Source organism: Antedon mediterranea, chromosome 5, assembly GCF_964355755.1.
Source record: "Antedon mediterranea chromosome 5, ecAntMedi1.1, whole genome shotgun sequence".
Classification (NCBI taxonomy): Eukaryota; Metazoa; Echinodermata; class Crinoidea; order Comatulida; family Antedonidae; genus Antedon; species Antedon mediterranea.
This window is the reverse complement of record NC_092674.1, coordinates 29,282,374-29,295,944: the sequence shown is the minus strand read 5'-3', so window position 1 is coordinate 29,295,944 and position 13,571 is coordinate 29,282,374. Positions and strand designations below refer to the sequence as shown.

At 33.8% G+C, this 13,571-nt stretch overlaps 1 protein-coding gene across 1 annotated transcript; it reads left to right on the top strand.

Annotated features, from left to right (window-relative positions):
* The first annotated feature begins 329 nt into the window (after positions 1-329).
* On the top strand, positions 330-6,938 carry LOC140049421 (dolichyl pyrophosphate Glc1Man9GlcNAc2 alpha-1,3-glucosyltransferase-like). The gene is made up of 12 exons (XM_072094298.1): positions 330-425; positions 847-925; positions 1,272-1,465; positions 1,903-2,018; positions 2,549-2,616; positions 3,017-3,143; positions 3,532-3,635; positions 4,068-4,325; positions 4,456-4,595; positions 4,796-4,893; positions 5,382-5,454; positions 5,981-6,938. Exons 1-12 carry the CDS (start codon positions 334-336, stop codon positions 6,240-6,242), a joined length of 1,611 nt encoding a protein of 536 aa, XP_071950399.1. The 5' UTR covers positions 330-333; the 3' UTR covers positions 6,243-6,938.
* Positions 6,939-13,571: the final 6,633 nt, after the last annotated feature.

Genomic DNA, 13,571 nt, shown 5'->3' with positions numbered 1-13,571 from the left:
CTACAAAATAAAATATTCTAATTCTGATTTAATTAATCTTAATTTTTCATGTTTTTGGGGGACAATACATCTTTAACATTTTTAATCAATCGTATTTTAAATTTTTAAATTGGCACATTGTGGTAGTAGTATGGTGTGGTTGTTAATAAAATGATAGATTCAGCAGGTTTCAATTTCAAATTGCGCAACTTGAGCGCCATCGTTTAAATCGCGCAGTTGCAGCTCAGTATCTCCTCTCCTCCCAAGTGTCCAGTCCAGTCGCATTCCTCCAGGTATTCCCCTCCCCAGGTCAACCAAAATACTGCCCTCATTTGTTGCTGAACCGGATGAAAAATGGCGGCCTCCACGCAGACACATTTGCATTTATATTTCTGGCCTTTGGCAGCTGCCATAACACTTTTTAAGCTTCTCTTGATTCCAGCATAGTAAGTAAAATACAATAGTTTTTTTTCAGGTTGTCATTTATTGAGTTTCTACTTAGTAGACTGTCGTATCTGCTAACTACAAGGCTAGGCCTAGCCTAGCTAGCCCTACTAGGCTAATAGTAGTAGTAGGCTTAGCATCCCTCCTTCCTACCAAGAAGGCCATGGAATGGATGGCAGTAGCACTAGCTAGAGGCCTAGGCTAGGTAGCTAGATAGTAGTAGTAATAGTAATATTATAGAGGGTATGTAAGTATGAAAATAGTTTCATTTCGGCCACATGATATCTCGCGCGGCCATCTTTATGATGAAACGCTACTCTACTGTCTGCCAATTAATTGAAACATCTGTCTGTTTGAAATGTATTGTATTAATAATTATTAGTTAAATAATCTATATGAAATATATAAATTATTATTTTGCAGTCATTCTACTGATTTTGAAGTGCATCGTAACTGGTTAGCAATAACCAACAGCCTACCAATCAGCAAATGGTATTATGAGGTTAGATTTTTGATTCCGTAGGTAGAGGGCACTATTCTTGATGTTTGACGTAAAGCTTATGACATTACTCTACCGTAAGGTAGTCGATTTACTGAATGGTTATGCTCACACTGAATCCAAGATTGGATTATGTAGCCTTCAAAACCCATCAGTACCATTTAAAAAAAAATTTTTTTTTTTACTTACCATCATATTGACGAAAAACCTAGATGGATATTTTGAGTCCAGAGAAAAAGTACATGTGATGAAGCGACTTGCACAGGGAATTCTTTTCGAATTACAGCTACTACCTACTTATTTATTTAAAGATTGTAAATTTTAAGCTAATTTAATTTCTTTTTTAAAGAGTACATCAGAATGGACGTTGGATTACCCACCCTTTTTTGGCTGGTTGGAGTTCTTACTGTCTCAAGTGGCAAAGTTATTTGACCCACAAATGCTTGTGCTGACTAATTTAAATTATGAATCACAGATGACCGTTGTATTCCAAAGAATGTCTGTTATTATGACAGATTTTGTATTTATCTATGCTACCAAAGAGTGAGTTATTACTTAAAATAAAGCCATAGAATAAATGTAAATGTTTATTGAAAATGTTAAATTATTATATACTGCATTATTAAAGATATATTTTCCCCCTGAATTTTTTTTTTAATGTTATTTTAATGTTGCATAATAGTTATTCACTTTGACCAAAAAATGTATCTTAAAAAAAATTATTACCTGTAAGAATGTAATTTAAAGCAAAAAATACTTAAATTGTCTGTCAGACAATGAGTTTTTGGTTAAAATTAACAGTTTATTTTGTATTTTTATAAGTGAAATATTTTAGTTTTCTACAGAAGTGAATAACTTTATTAAAACCGCAAAATGACCAATTAAAAGTCTGATTTTATTAATCTTCATTTTTCATGTTTTTTTTGAGAAAATACATATTTTAAAAATTATAATTATGTAGATTTTGTTATTTTTTATAGGTACTGTATACATTTGTCAAGGAGCAGGCCAAAAGAGACAGCGTCCATTTTAGCCCAGCCATCATTTGCTGTAACATTGTTTTTACTTTGGAATTTTGGGTTGCTGGTTGTTGATCGTATCCTTCTTCACAAATGTGAATAGGAGGGGGGGGGGGGGTGGGGTGAGGGTTGAAGTGAAATGTTATAAAATGCCTTCATTGTCTCGAATTGTAAACTGTTTTGATTGTCGTAAAGTGAGGCTTCATCTGCTTACAAAGCTCACTAATAATAATAGTAATAATAATAATATCCTGGATTTGTATAGCGCCTAATGTTGTGAAACCTCTAAGCCCTGAACATTATTATCAAACAAGTATGGAAACATATACTCCCAAAATGCAGCTAGTAATCAGCGCAAAGTTGTTTCTTGATCTAACCGGGTTCCCATTTATACACCTGGGTGGAGAGAGGCAAATGTAAGTAAAGTATCTTGCCTAAGGATACAAGCAATGTGGCGATAGTTGGATTCAAACCTCGATCTCACGATCAGTAGTCCAACACACTGTAACAGTAAACCCATAAGTTAGAAATAATGTAAATTTAGTAGATAGAAAATATTTAAAAGGGCTAGTATCATTTGGTATCTTTAACTATTGTTTTTATTTAGATATTCATTTCCAATATAATGGTTTTTTGACTGGTATATTGTTGTTGTCCATCACAAGAATTTCTCAGGTAGGTTTAGTTTAAACTGTGTAATAAAAGATCTACCACAGTAAAGATCATCTTGAATATTAGACTTTAGTTGACAGAAGATTTAAAAATTGAAATATGTTTCCGAGATGTCGGAAAAGTCAGAAGACTATTCGGTGTTAAATAATATATAATATAGATGTTTTATAAATTTAGCTCTGTCTACACTATCAAACTTTATGTGACAAAACAATGTGATGTGCCCATATATGGACATGATGATGTCATATCACTACCATATTTGGGCACATCACACTTTTTTTATCACATAAAGTTTGATAGTGTAGACAGAATTGGCTGAGTAGTCTTATTAAGACTTATAAATAGAAGCAAGATTACATTCAAGTTCGATTCAACTTATATTCAATTATTGTTTTTGCAGAATAGATTTTTAGAAGGAGGATTCTGGTTCTCGGTGCTACTGAATTTTAAACACATTTATCTTTACATTGCTCCCGCATATTTTATATATTTGTTGAGATGTTATTGCTTTACAAAATCAAAAGCAGGTACGTTTAAATCACTTTTATAGTTCTCAAATATAAAACTTTCATTGTTATTATTTATTTATACTGGGTGACCTCTTCAGTCACAGACTGGTCTCCCAGTTATGATCAGTGGCTGTGATGTACTAGTACACCCCCTACTCGTCTTGAAAGATGTACTAGGTTCTTTAATGTGCACATGAGCTGAGTGTACACTGGACCTACAGTTTATAGTCCTTATCCGAGGTCACTTGTACCACCAGAACCATGGAGCGAGTGAGCTTTGATCAATTGCAGATGTTATGGCTACTTAATTACAGTTCCACTGTCCGCTCTACCACTCACTCGCATTAGCAGTAGTCTTTATAAATTTGTTTTTATTTACTTTTGTTTATTGTTGTTTACTTCCTAGATGGTAGGGTGGTTTGGACTAGTCTTTCATTTGGCAGACTTAGTGCTCTAGGCCTAATTGTTATATCTGTGTTCGCATTATCATTTGGACCTTTTATTTACATGGTAAGGTCTTTTCTTCCTTACTTTATTTCTAAAGCTCTGTCTACACTATCATACTTTATGTGACAACAAAATGTGATGTGCCCATATATGGACATGATGATGTCATTTGATAGTGTAGATAGCTTTAGAACATGATGTCTATTAACATATTATTAAGCTCTGTCTATCTATCAAACTTTATGTGAACAAAAGTGTGATGTGCACATATATGGACATGATGATGTTATATCATTACCATATTTTGTATATCATTTCCATATTTGGGCACATCTAACTTTTTTTGTAGACAAAGCTTTAGCTTATGAACAAAACAAATCTGAATTTTCCCTTTACCTCCAATTTTAAACTTTTATAAATAAAATATGAATCAAATATATTTTAAAAACACATCTATGTGCAGTAGCTTATGAATGAAATATTTATTTTTTTCAGAACCAAATTCCTCAAGTTTTATCTCGCCTATTTCCATTCAAGAGAGGTCTATGCCATGCATACTGGGCACCAAACTTCTGGGCTCTGTATAATGTTATTGACAAAGTAGCTACAGTTGTAGGAACTAAGATAGGGTTATTGTCAGTTGGATCAACAACTGCAGCTATGACTGGTGGTCTTGTACAAGAGTTCCAGCACACTCTCTTGCCATCGGTGCCGCCGCTGGTGACATTTGTATTGACTGCTGTTTCTATGTTGGTAAATACAGTAGTAACTATTTTTGGATAAAACTGAATGATTATATTGATTGCTTAGCTCAAATCATATTCATATTAATATATTTATTTTATTATAAAATCTAGAATACAGAATTTTAATTCTTTTTTAGCCTTCTTTGTGGCACCAATGGAGATATCCAAGTGGCGTCAATGGATTTTTACGATGCCTCACCATCTGTGCTTTCTGTTCTTTTATGTTTGGTTGGCATGTTCATGAGAAGGCTATCATATTGATTACGATACCTCTCAGGTAAAAAAAATGTTAAAACTTACCGATAACGTATAAAACCTTTTCACATTGTTAGGCTTATCTGACATTGATTCCCAGCTTAGAGCATTCTTTTTAATGAATTTTGTAATGTTAAAATAATAAATAGAACAGAGTTGATTTTTTTTTTTTTAAAAGGTATTTTTGTTTAGTATATTTTGTCATTCTTTTACATGTTTCAGTCTGTTAGCAGTAGAAGGGTATCGTGATGCCCAAGTCTTCCTGTTTCTATCTACAATTGGCCATTATTCATTGTTTCCATTGATTTTCAAGCCAGCAGGTAAGGCAAGGTGTAAAGCTCTGTCTACACTGTCCAACTTTAGTTTTTAGTGTGACAGAGCTTACCAGTAATGTCATTACTTTTCCGTAGTGTGGTAGACCCAATCTTCAGTACTTTGCGCTTATGTACAAGCCACAGATATGGAGTGTTCCCGACTACTAGACTATCTCATCATAACCAGTTTTGAGGAAACCCTGTAAACATACAGTACTTGAGGGGTGGTACCTAAATAATCAGGTTCTTGGCTCTGAATGTAGCCTCAAAAGTCATATTGTAGCTATGAATAATATTGTAGTTATTGTTTGAAAGTTTGCATGGCGAAATCAATATGTTGATATAAAGTTTGCGGTACACCACATACTGTATATATAGATCTGAAAATCTGTTGAGTTTTGCGACGTTTTTTATCAATATATTTTGATCGTCCTCAGTACATGTATTACTAACTTATTTTTTTAATATATTGTTATTTGATTTCTATTTCATAGAAGCTCCAATAAAAGTGTGTTTGTTGTTGATATCAACCTTTTCATCACTGATTGTATTATCAGGCATCTATAAGTAAGTACACTGCACTTTTTGAGAGTTAAGCCAATCAAATTAATTCTTTTAATAAAATTTCCATTAAAAAAATTAATCCTCCCCTTTGACAGTTTGAGCATTTCAATGAATTTGATTGGTCCCCTTTGAAGGACTACTGTTAGAAGGCCAATCAGATCATTTACATTTATCACATGACTTTAAAACAAGAATGATTGGTCAGATTTCTGTGTTTGACAGATGTAGTCTGAAATGAATAAGCAATGTAGAAACATTGTTACTTTTGATATCTATATTGAATTTTAATTTATTTTGACATACTGTATGATCTATTGAATAAAAAAACTTTAAAAAAAAACCGTTTTAATAATGTTGATCAATTCATTTGAAATAATTAATGCTCTAATACTTCTTTTTGTTTTTATTTATTTATTATTCTTCCTGTTTCATTGTTTAGCAATCACTTTCATAACTAATTATAAAAAGATTATTGCTTTTTAAAACTAACAATTTGTTTCAAAAAGTTTGTTTTGTTATTGTTTTACAGAGATCCAAAAACGTATCGTTTACCACACATTGCTTTCTTGTCACCATTGGAATCAATCTATATTCTAGGCTTACTTCCTTTATATTTTTATTGTAACCTAGTACATTACTTACTCGGTTTAGGGGAGAAACTAGCTTTCTTTCCCTTGATGCTGACATCCGTGTACTGTGCAGCAGGCGTTTCATGGGCCTGGCTTAAATTTTATTATAATTCATTAAAGCGGGAGGGGAAGATACATTCACAGAAAGATAAGCGCATTTAGAAATGTTAACTTTATATTTCGGCCTCAGTACTACTTACAAATAATAGGAAAAATGTCACAACAAAGGTTTATTAGTAAATGTTAAAGAATACAGTATATATTTAAAATAGTATACGAAATTATTTTAAATTTGTTTTTAAATCAATGATAAAATAAATATATAAAATAAGTGCAGAGAAACGGTTTGAGCTTTTGCCTCTCTTTGTTCAGATACTCAGAGATTTTGTAATATCTTTGTGGACTGATGTAGTTGTTGTATATAACACTGCGGTGTAAATGGCAAGGTCGATTTACAACGCAAAGTAAATACAAATGCGTTCATACACAACGATAGTGTGTGTTCACATACAACGATAGTGTGTGTTCACATACAACGATAGTGTGTGTTCACACACAAAGCTAGTGTGTTAACAACTGGCTTTTACATATTCATAAGCTGTCAATAAACAACAAAACTGTAGCTTTCTTGTCTTGACATAATACATAAACAAAGTTTTGCGATGCGATACATGTACTAATTTAAATTGTTTATATGCTCTGGCCCAGGTCAGTTTGATAACATTACTTTTTTACAAGGGCCCGCAACATCAAAACAAATGATTATGATAGGAACCTATAGCTACTGTATGTGTAGCTTATATGTATTCAAATAAACAGAATGTTACTGTTTGTATAAACTATTATATTATCTAAACAAATAGCATATAGCCATATCTAATCTGAAAGTGAATCAGTTATACTGTAATAGCTTTCGAAATAAAAAAAAAACATTTAAGATAACTTTTGATTATCTTTTAAATATTTATAGAAACCAATGTTGCATTTGTCTTTCCATGGACGAGAGACCTGGATAGTAGTCGTATTGCGAAATATAATTTAGCAAAAACAATTTTTTGTTTTAAAAATGGCAGTTGTTACTAAAATATTTCTACAGTTAGTGTTCATATATTATGCAGATGGGGTTGAGATTGTACGAACCCCAGATTTTCAAATTTACAAAGGAGAAACGGCGACTCTCAGTTGTTCGATCACGTCTTCTGGGAATACAGAAAGCATATTATGGTACACCGGGCAAATTTGGCTTGTCGATGTATTTGACAAATTGAATCTTGATCTTCTGGGTTTCCGCCAAAACCGTTACAGTGTGTCCGTTTACAAGAAACGCAACGCAGACGACGTAATGAACATCACAAGTACACTGTCGATAACTGGCGCGGATCAAGGGGATGCTGGGGTGTATCAATGCGGTGTTGCTGGTACGAATTCTGTAAGTTCTATAGAATTCAAAGTTGTTGAACTGTGTTTGCAAAATCCAACCTGCAATCGAGTACCACTATCTGCCGTTCCTGGTGATTTAGTGACGTTGTCTTGTGTGGCTGACGGTAAAGACCAAAATACGGAGTTAAATCTGTATGCGTTTAACGAGAAAGATCAGATAAAGCGTTTACTTCAGACAGTAACCCGTCAGATTACAAACCTGACGCTAAGTCACGTTTACACCGTCAGCAGTGATGATACTATTGTGTATTTCGTATGTGAACTGGTGAATGAGCGGAACCAAGAACAAAGAGGTTGTGTCACAAACAACATGCATGTTATCCAGAAGATGATAGTTGAAGTTCTACAGCTTTGGCAACAAGATGTCAACCGGGTGTGTTTCGTCTGCGTAATTCGTGGAGACGGTTTTACAGACGTTGAATATTGGTGGACAACAAGTCGTGACATTGACCAGCATCCGGGATCAAACCAGTACTGCGTCAATGAGGTTGAAGGTACAAATGGTAAGGAGTTCATTTTCTGCAACGTGTCTACTAAGCACCGCCACCAGTATGCAGCTGCAAGTGCGCCCATCAATGTTTTGGTAACACCGATACTTATTTCATCTGACCAGACGACTGGGCTTACTTCTAACCTACCAACGTTCGACGATCCGTCAACCATGTTTATCATTCTACTTCTGTTGTTATCAACTAATACGGTTTTCATAATCACAATTGTGTGCCTGGCTGTTGTGATTTGTTCCAAAACAAGAAAGCTTAAACGACAGTCAAATGACCGAAAGGAATCGATTTATGACACTATTAAGAATGATGTTCGTCAGAATGATCAAAAGAAATACTCTGGGCTAGCTGACAAAGAGCACGAAGTTAGAAAAGCACCTTATCCGGGACACGTGTATGCGGATACTATTGAGCGAATGCGTGTATCTCGGGCTGGTTCTAATGACAGTTTCAAATCTACTCAGGGCGGTCAATTATACTGCACAACACTCGGTCATTAAATGCTTACATTAATAAGAGATGACAAAGTCTATTACTGTTGAAGGTGTGTATCATATTATTATTATTATAAATTTTGGGAAAAGAGGTATCGGACCATACCATGGACTGGATAATTCTACACGGTGTTAATGCATTTACACTACTTACTACTCTCACTACTGCTTAGTCTAAACTATAAGAGTTTGCCGCTGGTGTCATTGATACGTGACAGATAATACGATATGTTTACCTTGAAAATAAGTTATTTCTCATCACGAGATACTAATATCAACTATACGCAATTAATAATTAATTAAACAGATACGAAACAAATTACGCAATTTCCTGGTTTAGAAATTATATTTCACAGATAAGTGAGTGTATGCACAAAAAGTATATTCTCCGTTAACTCTTTCATTCATAATTGTTCGACACCATCCATCCACTAAAAATGACGCTTACTAGAATACTTGTGTTGATTATACTGTACTTGACGTCTCTGCGTAGTGTAACATGTGATGAGAATGTGGAAACGAATAATGTCACGGTTTATGAAGGAGAGAACGTTACCATGAGATGCAGTTCAGATTGTTCAGCAGGAAACAAATCCAATCTACTGTGGTCTCTACGCGTATTTTGCACTGACTTGTGGCTTTCTGATTACAAATATAAATTTAACAAAAATGCACTGGGTCAACGTCAAGATCGTTTTAGTTTGTCGGTAAAAGAATGTAATGAAACTTACAATAATTACACAACAAATACACTGATAATAACTGATGCTGCCCAGGCAGATTCTGGACTGTATAGCTGCCAAGTTGTAGAAGCAAACTACACAATGCACGTTACAAATTTGGTCGTTCTTCCAAAATGTACGTCAAACATAGTCTGCGGTCGTATACCCAAGTCCGCAGGTATTGGAGATTTAGTGAATGTATTTTGTAAGGATGAACTTTCAGACCAGCTGACACTCCACTTGTATTTTGGTACAAAAGGTGGTACACGTTTTCTTACAATATTAAACCATACTAAAGAGTTAAGTTACATTTACACCGTTACGAGAAACGACACAGATATTTCGTTTATGTGTGAAAATAAACAAGGACAAACATGTTTTACAAATACTCTCCACGTTATTGAAACAACATCCATCCAAGTCCTTTCACTAAACAACACCCCATTCTACGCTGGTGATAAAGTATGCTTTGTTTGCATAATAACTGCAGGGAGTCTTGTAGATGTTGAGTACTTTTGGTCGAGAAATAGTACCGAAGATGAGATGCAGAACTCAAATCAATACTGCATCCAGGAGATTCGTCAGGAAGATGACCAACAACTTGTAACATGTGATGTATCTAATAAGTATTGGCATGCAATTGGGAATACAAGTATCCGGTTAGTGGCAGAACCAACAGAACCTCTCTGCAGTTGTACACTCACAATATGGATGATACCATTGGTAATCAAAGTCTTCTTTATGGTAGCTGTCCTCATTGTGATCTGTAAGAGGTGTAACAACATCAAACCTACTGACAACACAGTTGATGCACAGATGGAGGTTGTTGACATATATGACCGTTGACTAAGAAAACAACAACTATGATAAAAACGAACTGAAATTTATCATTCCTTTACACCCTAACTGCTCACTATTAAACTTTAAAACTCTTTCTTGTTTAATGTATGTAATTTACACGTGATCATTCAGATCATTTACATTTATCACATGACTTTAAAACAACCAATGATTGGTCAGATTTCTGAAGTGAATAAACAGAGTGATCAACTTGAATTCATCCAAAAGCGTGTTGTAAAACTTATTATTGGATATCAAAACTATGTTAGTTACGCAAAATCACTTGAAACCCTCAAGTTAAAGACATTGCAGCATAGACGTCAGGTTCTTCTTTATAACTTTGGAAAGGGGCTGCTAAAGTCGGATCGCTTTAAGGAATGGATCCCTGAAAAAGAAAAGCCGACAAGGTGTTTGCGTAAAGTTAATAAGTTTGATGTGCCACGATGTCGGACTAAAAGACTTGCTGCATCAACAATTCCAACTGTTATTGGACTCTTAAATAATGAATAGATTTGGACAATTAACCTTTAAAGACATTTCGAAGAGTATGTTCTATTGTCTCTTTGTCAAGTGGTTGTTTTATGCTTTAAATTTTTTTTTGTAACTACTTATGGGACTATAAAAATGTGATTTATAAGATTCAATTTTTTAAATTTGTAAATATAATATAAGAATTTGTAATTATTAATATCATCCTTTGAATTTGAATTTTGTGCAATTTTTATTGTACTTTTAGTTTAATGAATTTTACATATATTTTATTGGTGTTTAAAAATAATGTGATTATTAATATTAGTCTCTATTTTTTAAAATTGTATATTTAAGAATTTGTGCATTTTTTATAGTAATTTTAAGTTTAACGAATTATACAGTAATTATTACTGTTTCTTAGGCTTTAATGTGTTTTTTCTTCGTTTAACTTTGTTTAGGCTATGTGAATTATCATTTTCATATGTAAGCTCTTCATTTCAACTATGAGTTGTATTTTGAGTCTTTTTATACCGATTAAATAAATAAAATAAATAAAAATAAATAAAAACAATGTAAAAACATTGTTACTTTTGATACCTATATAGAATTCTAATTTATTTTATTTTTACATATTGTATGATCTATTGAATAAAAAACGTTAACGTTTTAATAATGTTGATCAATTAATTTGAAATATTTAATGCTCTGCTACTTCTTTTTGTTTTTATTTATTTATTATTCTTCCTGTTTCATTGTTTATAGTTTTGTTTTGTTTAACAATCACTTTCATAATTAATTATAAAAAGATTATTGCTTTTTAAAACTAACAATTTGTATCAAAAAGTTTGTTTTGTTATTGTTTTACAGAGATCCAAAAACGTATCATTTACCACACATTGCTTTCTTGTCACCATTGGAATCAATCTATATTATTCTAGGCTTACTTCCTCTATATTTGTATTGTAACTTAGTACATTACTTACTTGGTTTAGGGAGAAACTGGCTTTCTTTCCCTTGATGCTGACATCCGTCTACTGTGCAGCAGGTGTTTCATGGGCCTGGTTTAAATTTTATTATAATTCATTAAAGCGGGAGGGGAAGATACATTCACAGAAAGATAAGCGCATTCAGAAATCATGTTAAATTTATATTTCGGCCTCAGTACTACTTACAAATAATAGGAAAAATGTCACAACAAAGGTTTATTAGTAAAAGTTAAAGATTACAGTATATATTTAAAATAGTATAAGAAATTATTTTAAATTTTTTGTAAATCAATGGTAAAATGAATATATAAAATAAATGCATAGAAACGGTTTGAGCTTTTGCCTCTCATTGTTCAGATACTCAGAGATTTTATAATATCTCTGTGGACTGATGTAGTTGTTGTATATAACACTGCGTTGTAAATGGCAAGGTCGATTTACAACGCAAAGTAAATACAAGTGCGTTCACAGACAACGATAGTGTGTGTTCACATACAACGATAGTGTGTGTTCACACACAAAGCTAGTGTGTTAACTGGCTTTTACATATTCATAGCTGTCAATAAACAACAAAACTGTAGCTTTCTTGGCTTGATATAATACATAAACAAAGTACTAATTTAAATTGTTTATATGTTGTTAGTTCTCTTTTAGGATCAAAACCATATATAGCTCTGGCCCAGGTCAGTTTGATAACATTACTTTTTTACAAGGGCCCGCAACATCAAAAAAAATGATTATGATCGGAACCTATAGCTATGTGTAGCTTATATGTATTCAAATAAACAGAATGTTACTGTTTGTATAAACTATTATATTATCTAAACAAATGGCATATAGCCATATCTAATCTGAAAGTGAATCAGTTATACTGAAATAAAAAACATTTAAGATAACTTTTGATTATCTTTTAAATATTTATAGAAACCAATGTTGCATTTGTCTTTCCATGGACGAGAGACCTGGATAGTAGTCGTATTGCGAAATCTAATTTAGCAAAAACAATTTTTTGTTTTAAAAATGGCAGTTGTTACTAAAATATTTCTACAGTTAGTGTTCATATATTATGCAGATGGGGTTGAGATTGTACAAACCCCAGATTTTCAGATTTATAAAGGAGAAACGGCGACTCTCAGTTGTTCGATCACGTCTTCTGGAAATACAGAAAGCATATTATGGTACACCAGGCAAATTTGGCTTGTCGATGTATTTGACAAATTGAATCTCGATCTTCTGGGTTCCCGCCAAAACCGTTACAGTGTGTCCGTTTACAAGAAACGCAACGCAGACGACGTAATGAACATCACAAGTACACTGTCGATAACTGGCGCGGATCAAGGCGATGCTGGGGTGTATCAATGCGGTGTTGCTGGTACGAATTCTGTAAGTTCTATAGAATTCAAAGTTGTTGAACTGTGTTTGCAAAACCCAACCTGCAATCGAGTACCAATATCTGCTGTTCCTGGTGATTTAGTGACCTTGTCGTGTGTGGCTGACGGTAAAGACCAAAATACCGAGTTAAGTCTGTATGCGTTTGACGCGAAAGATCAGATAAAGCGTTTACTTCAGACAGTAAACCGTCAGATTACAAACCTGACGCTAAGCCACGTTTACACCGTCAGCAGTGATGATACTATTGTGTATTTCGTATGTGAACTGGTGAATGAGCGGAACCAAGAACAAAGAGGTTGTGTCACAAACAACATGCATGTTATCCAGAAGATGATAGTTGAAGTTCTACAGCTTTGGCAACAAGATGTCAACCGGGTGTGTTTCGTCTGCGTAATTCGTGGAGACGGTTTTACAGACGTTGAATATTGGTGGACAACAAGTCGTGACATTGACCAGCATCCGGGATCAAACCAGTACTGCGTCAATGAGGTTGAAGGTACAAATGGTAAGGAGTTCATTTTCTGCAACGTGTCTACTAAGCACCGCCACCAGTATACAGCTGCAAGTGCGCCTATCAAAGTTGTGGTAACACCGATACTTATTTCATCTGACCAGACGACTGGGCTTACTTCTAACCTACCAA

What these genes read in the sequence shown, in the direction of transcription:
- LOC140049421 (XM_072094298.1), top strand. Translation starts at nt 334, where the DNA reads ATGGCGGCCTCCACGCAGACACATTTGCATTTATATTTCTGGCCTTTG. An exon ending in TGACTGCTGTTTCTATGTTG is followed by an intron (nt 4,326 to 4,455) that starts GTAAATACAGTA and finishes ATTCTTTTTTAG; the next exon opens with CCTTCTTTGTGGCACCAATG. An exon ending in ATTGATTTTCAAGCCAGCAG is followed by an intron (nt 4,894 to 5,381) that starts GTAAGGCAAGGT and finishes TCTATTTCATAG; the next exon opens with AAGCTCCAATAAAAGTGTGT.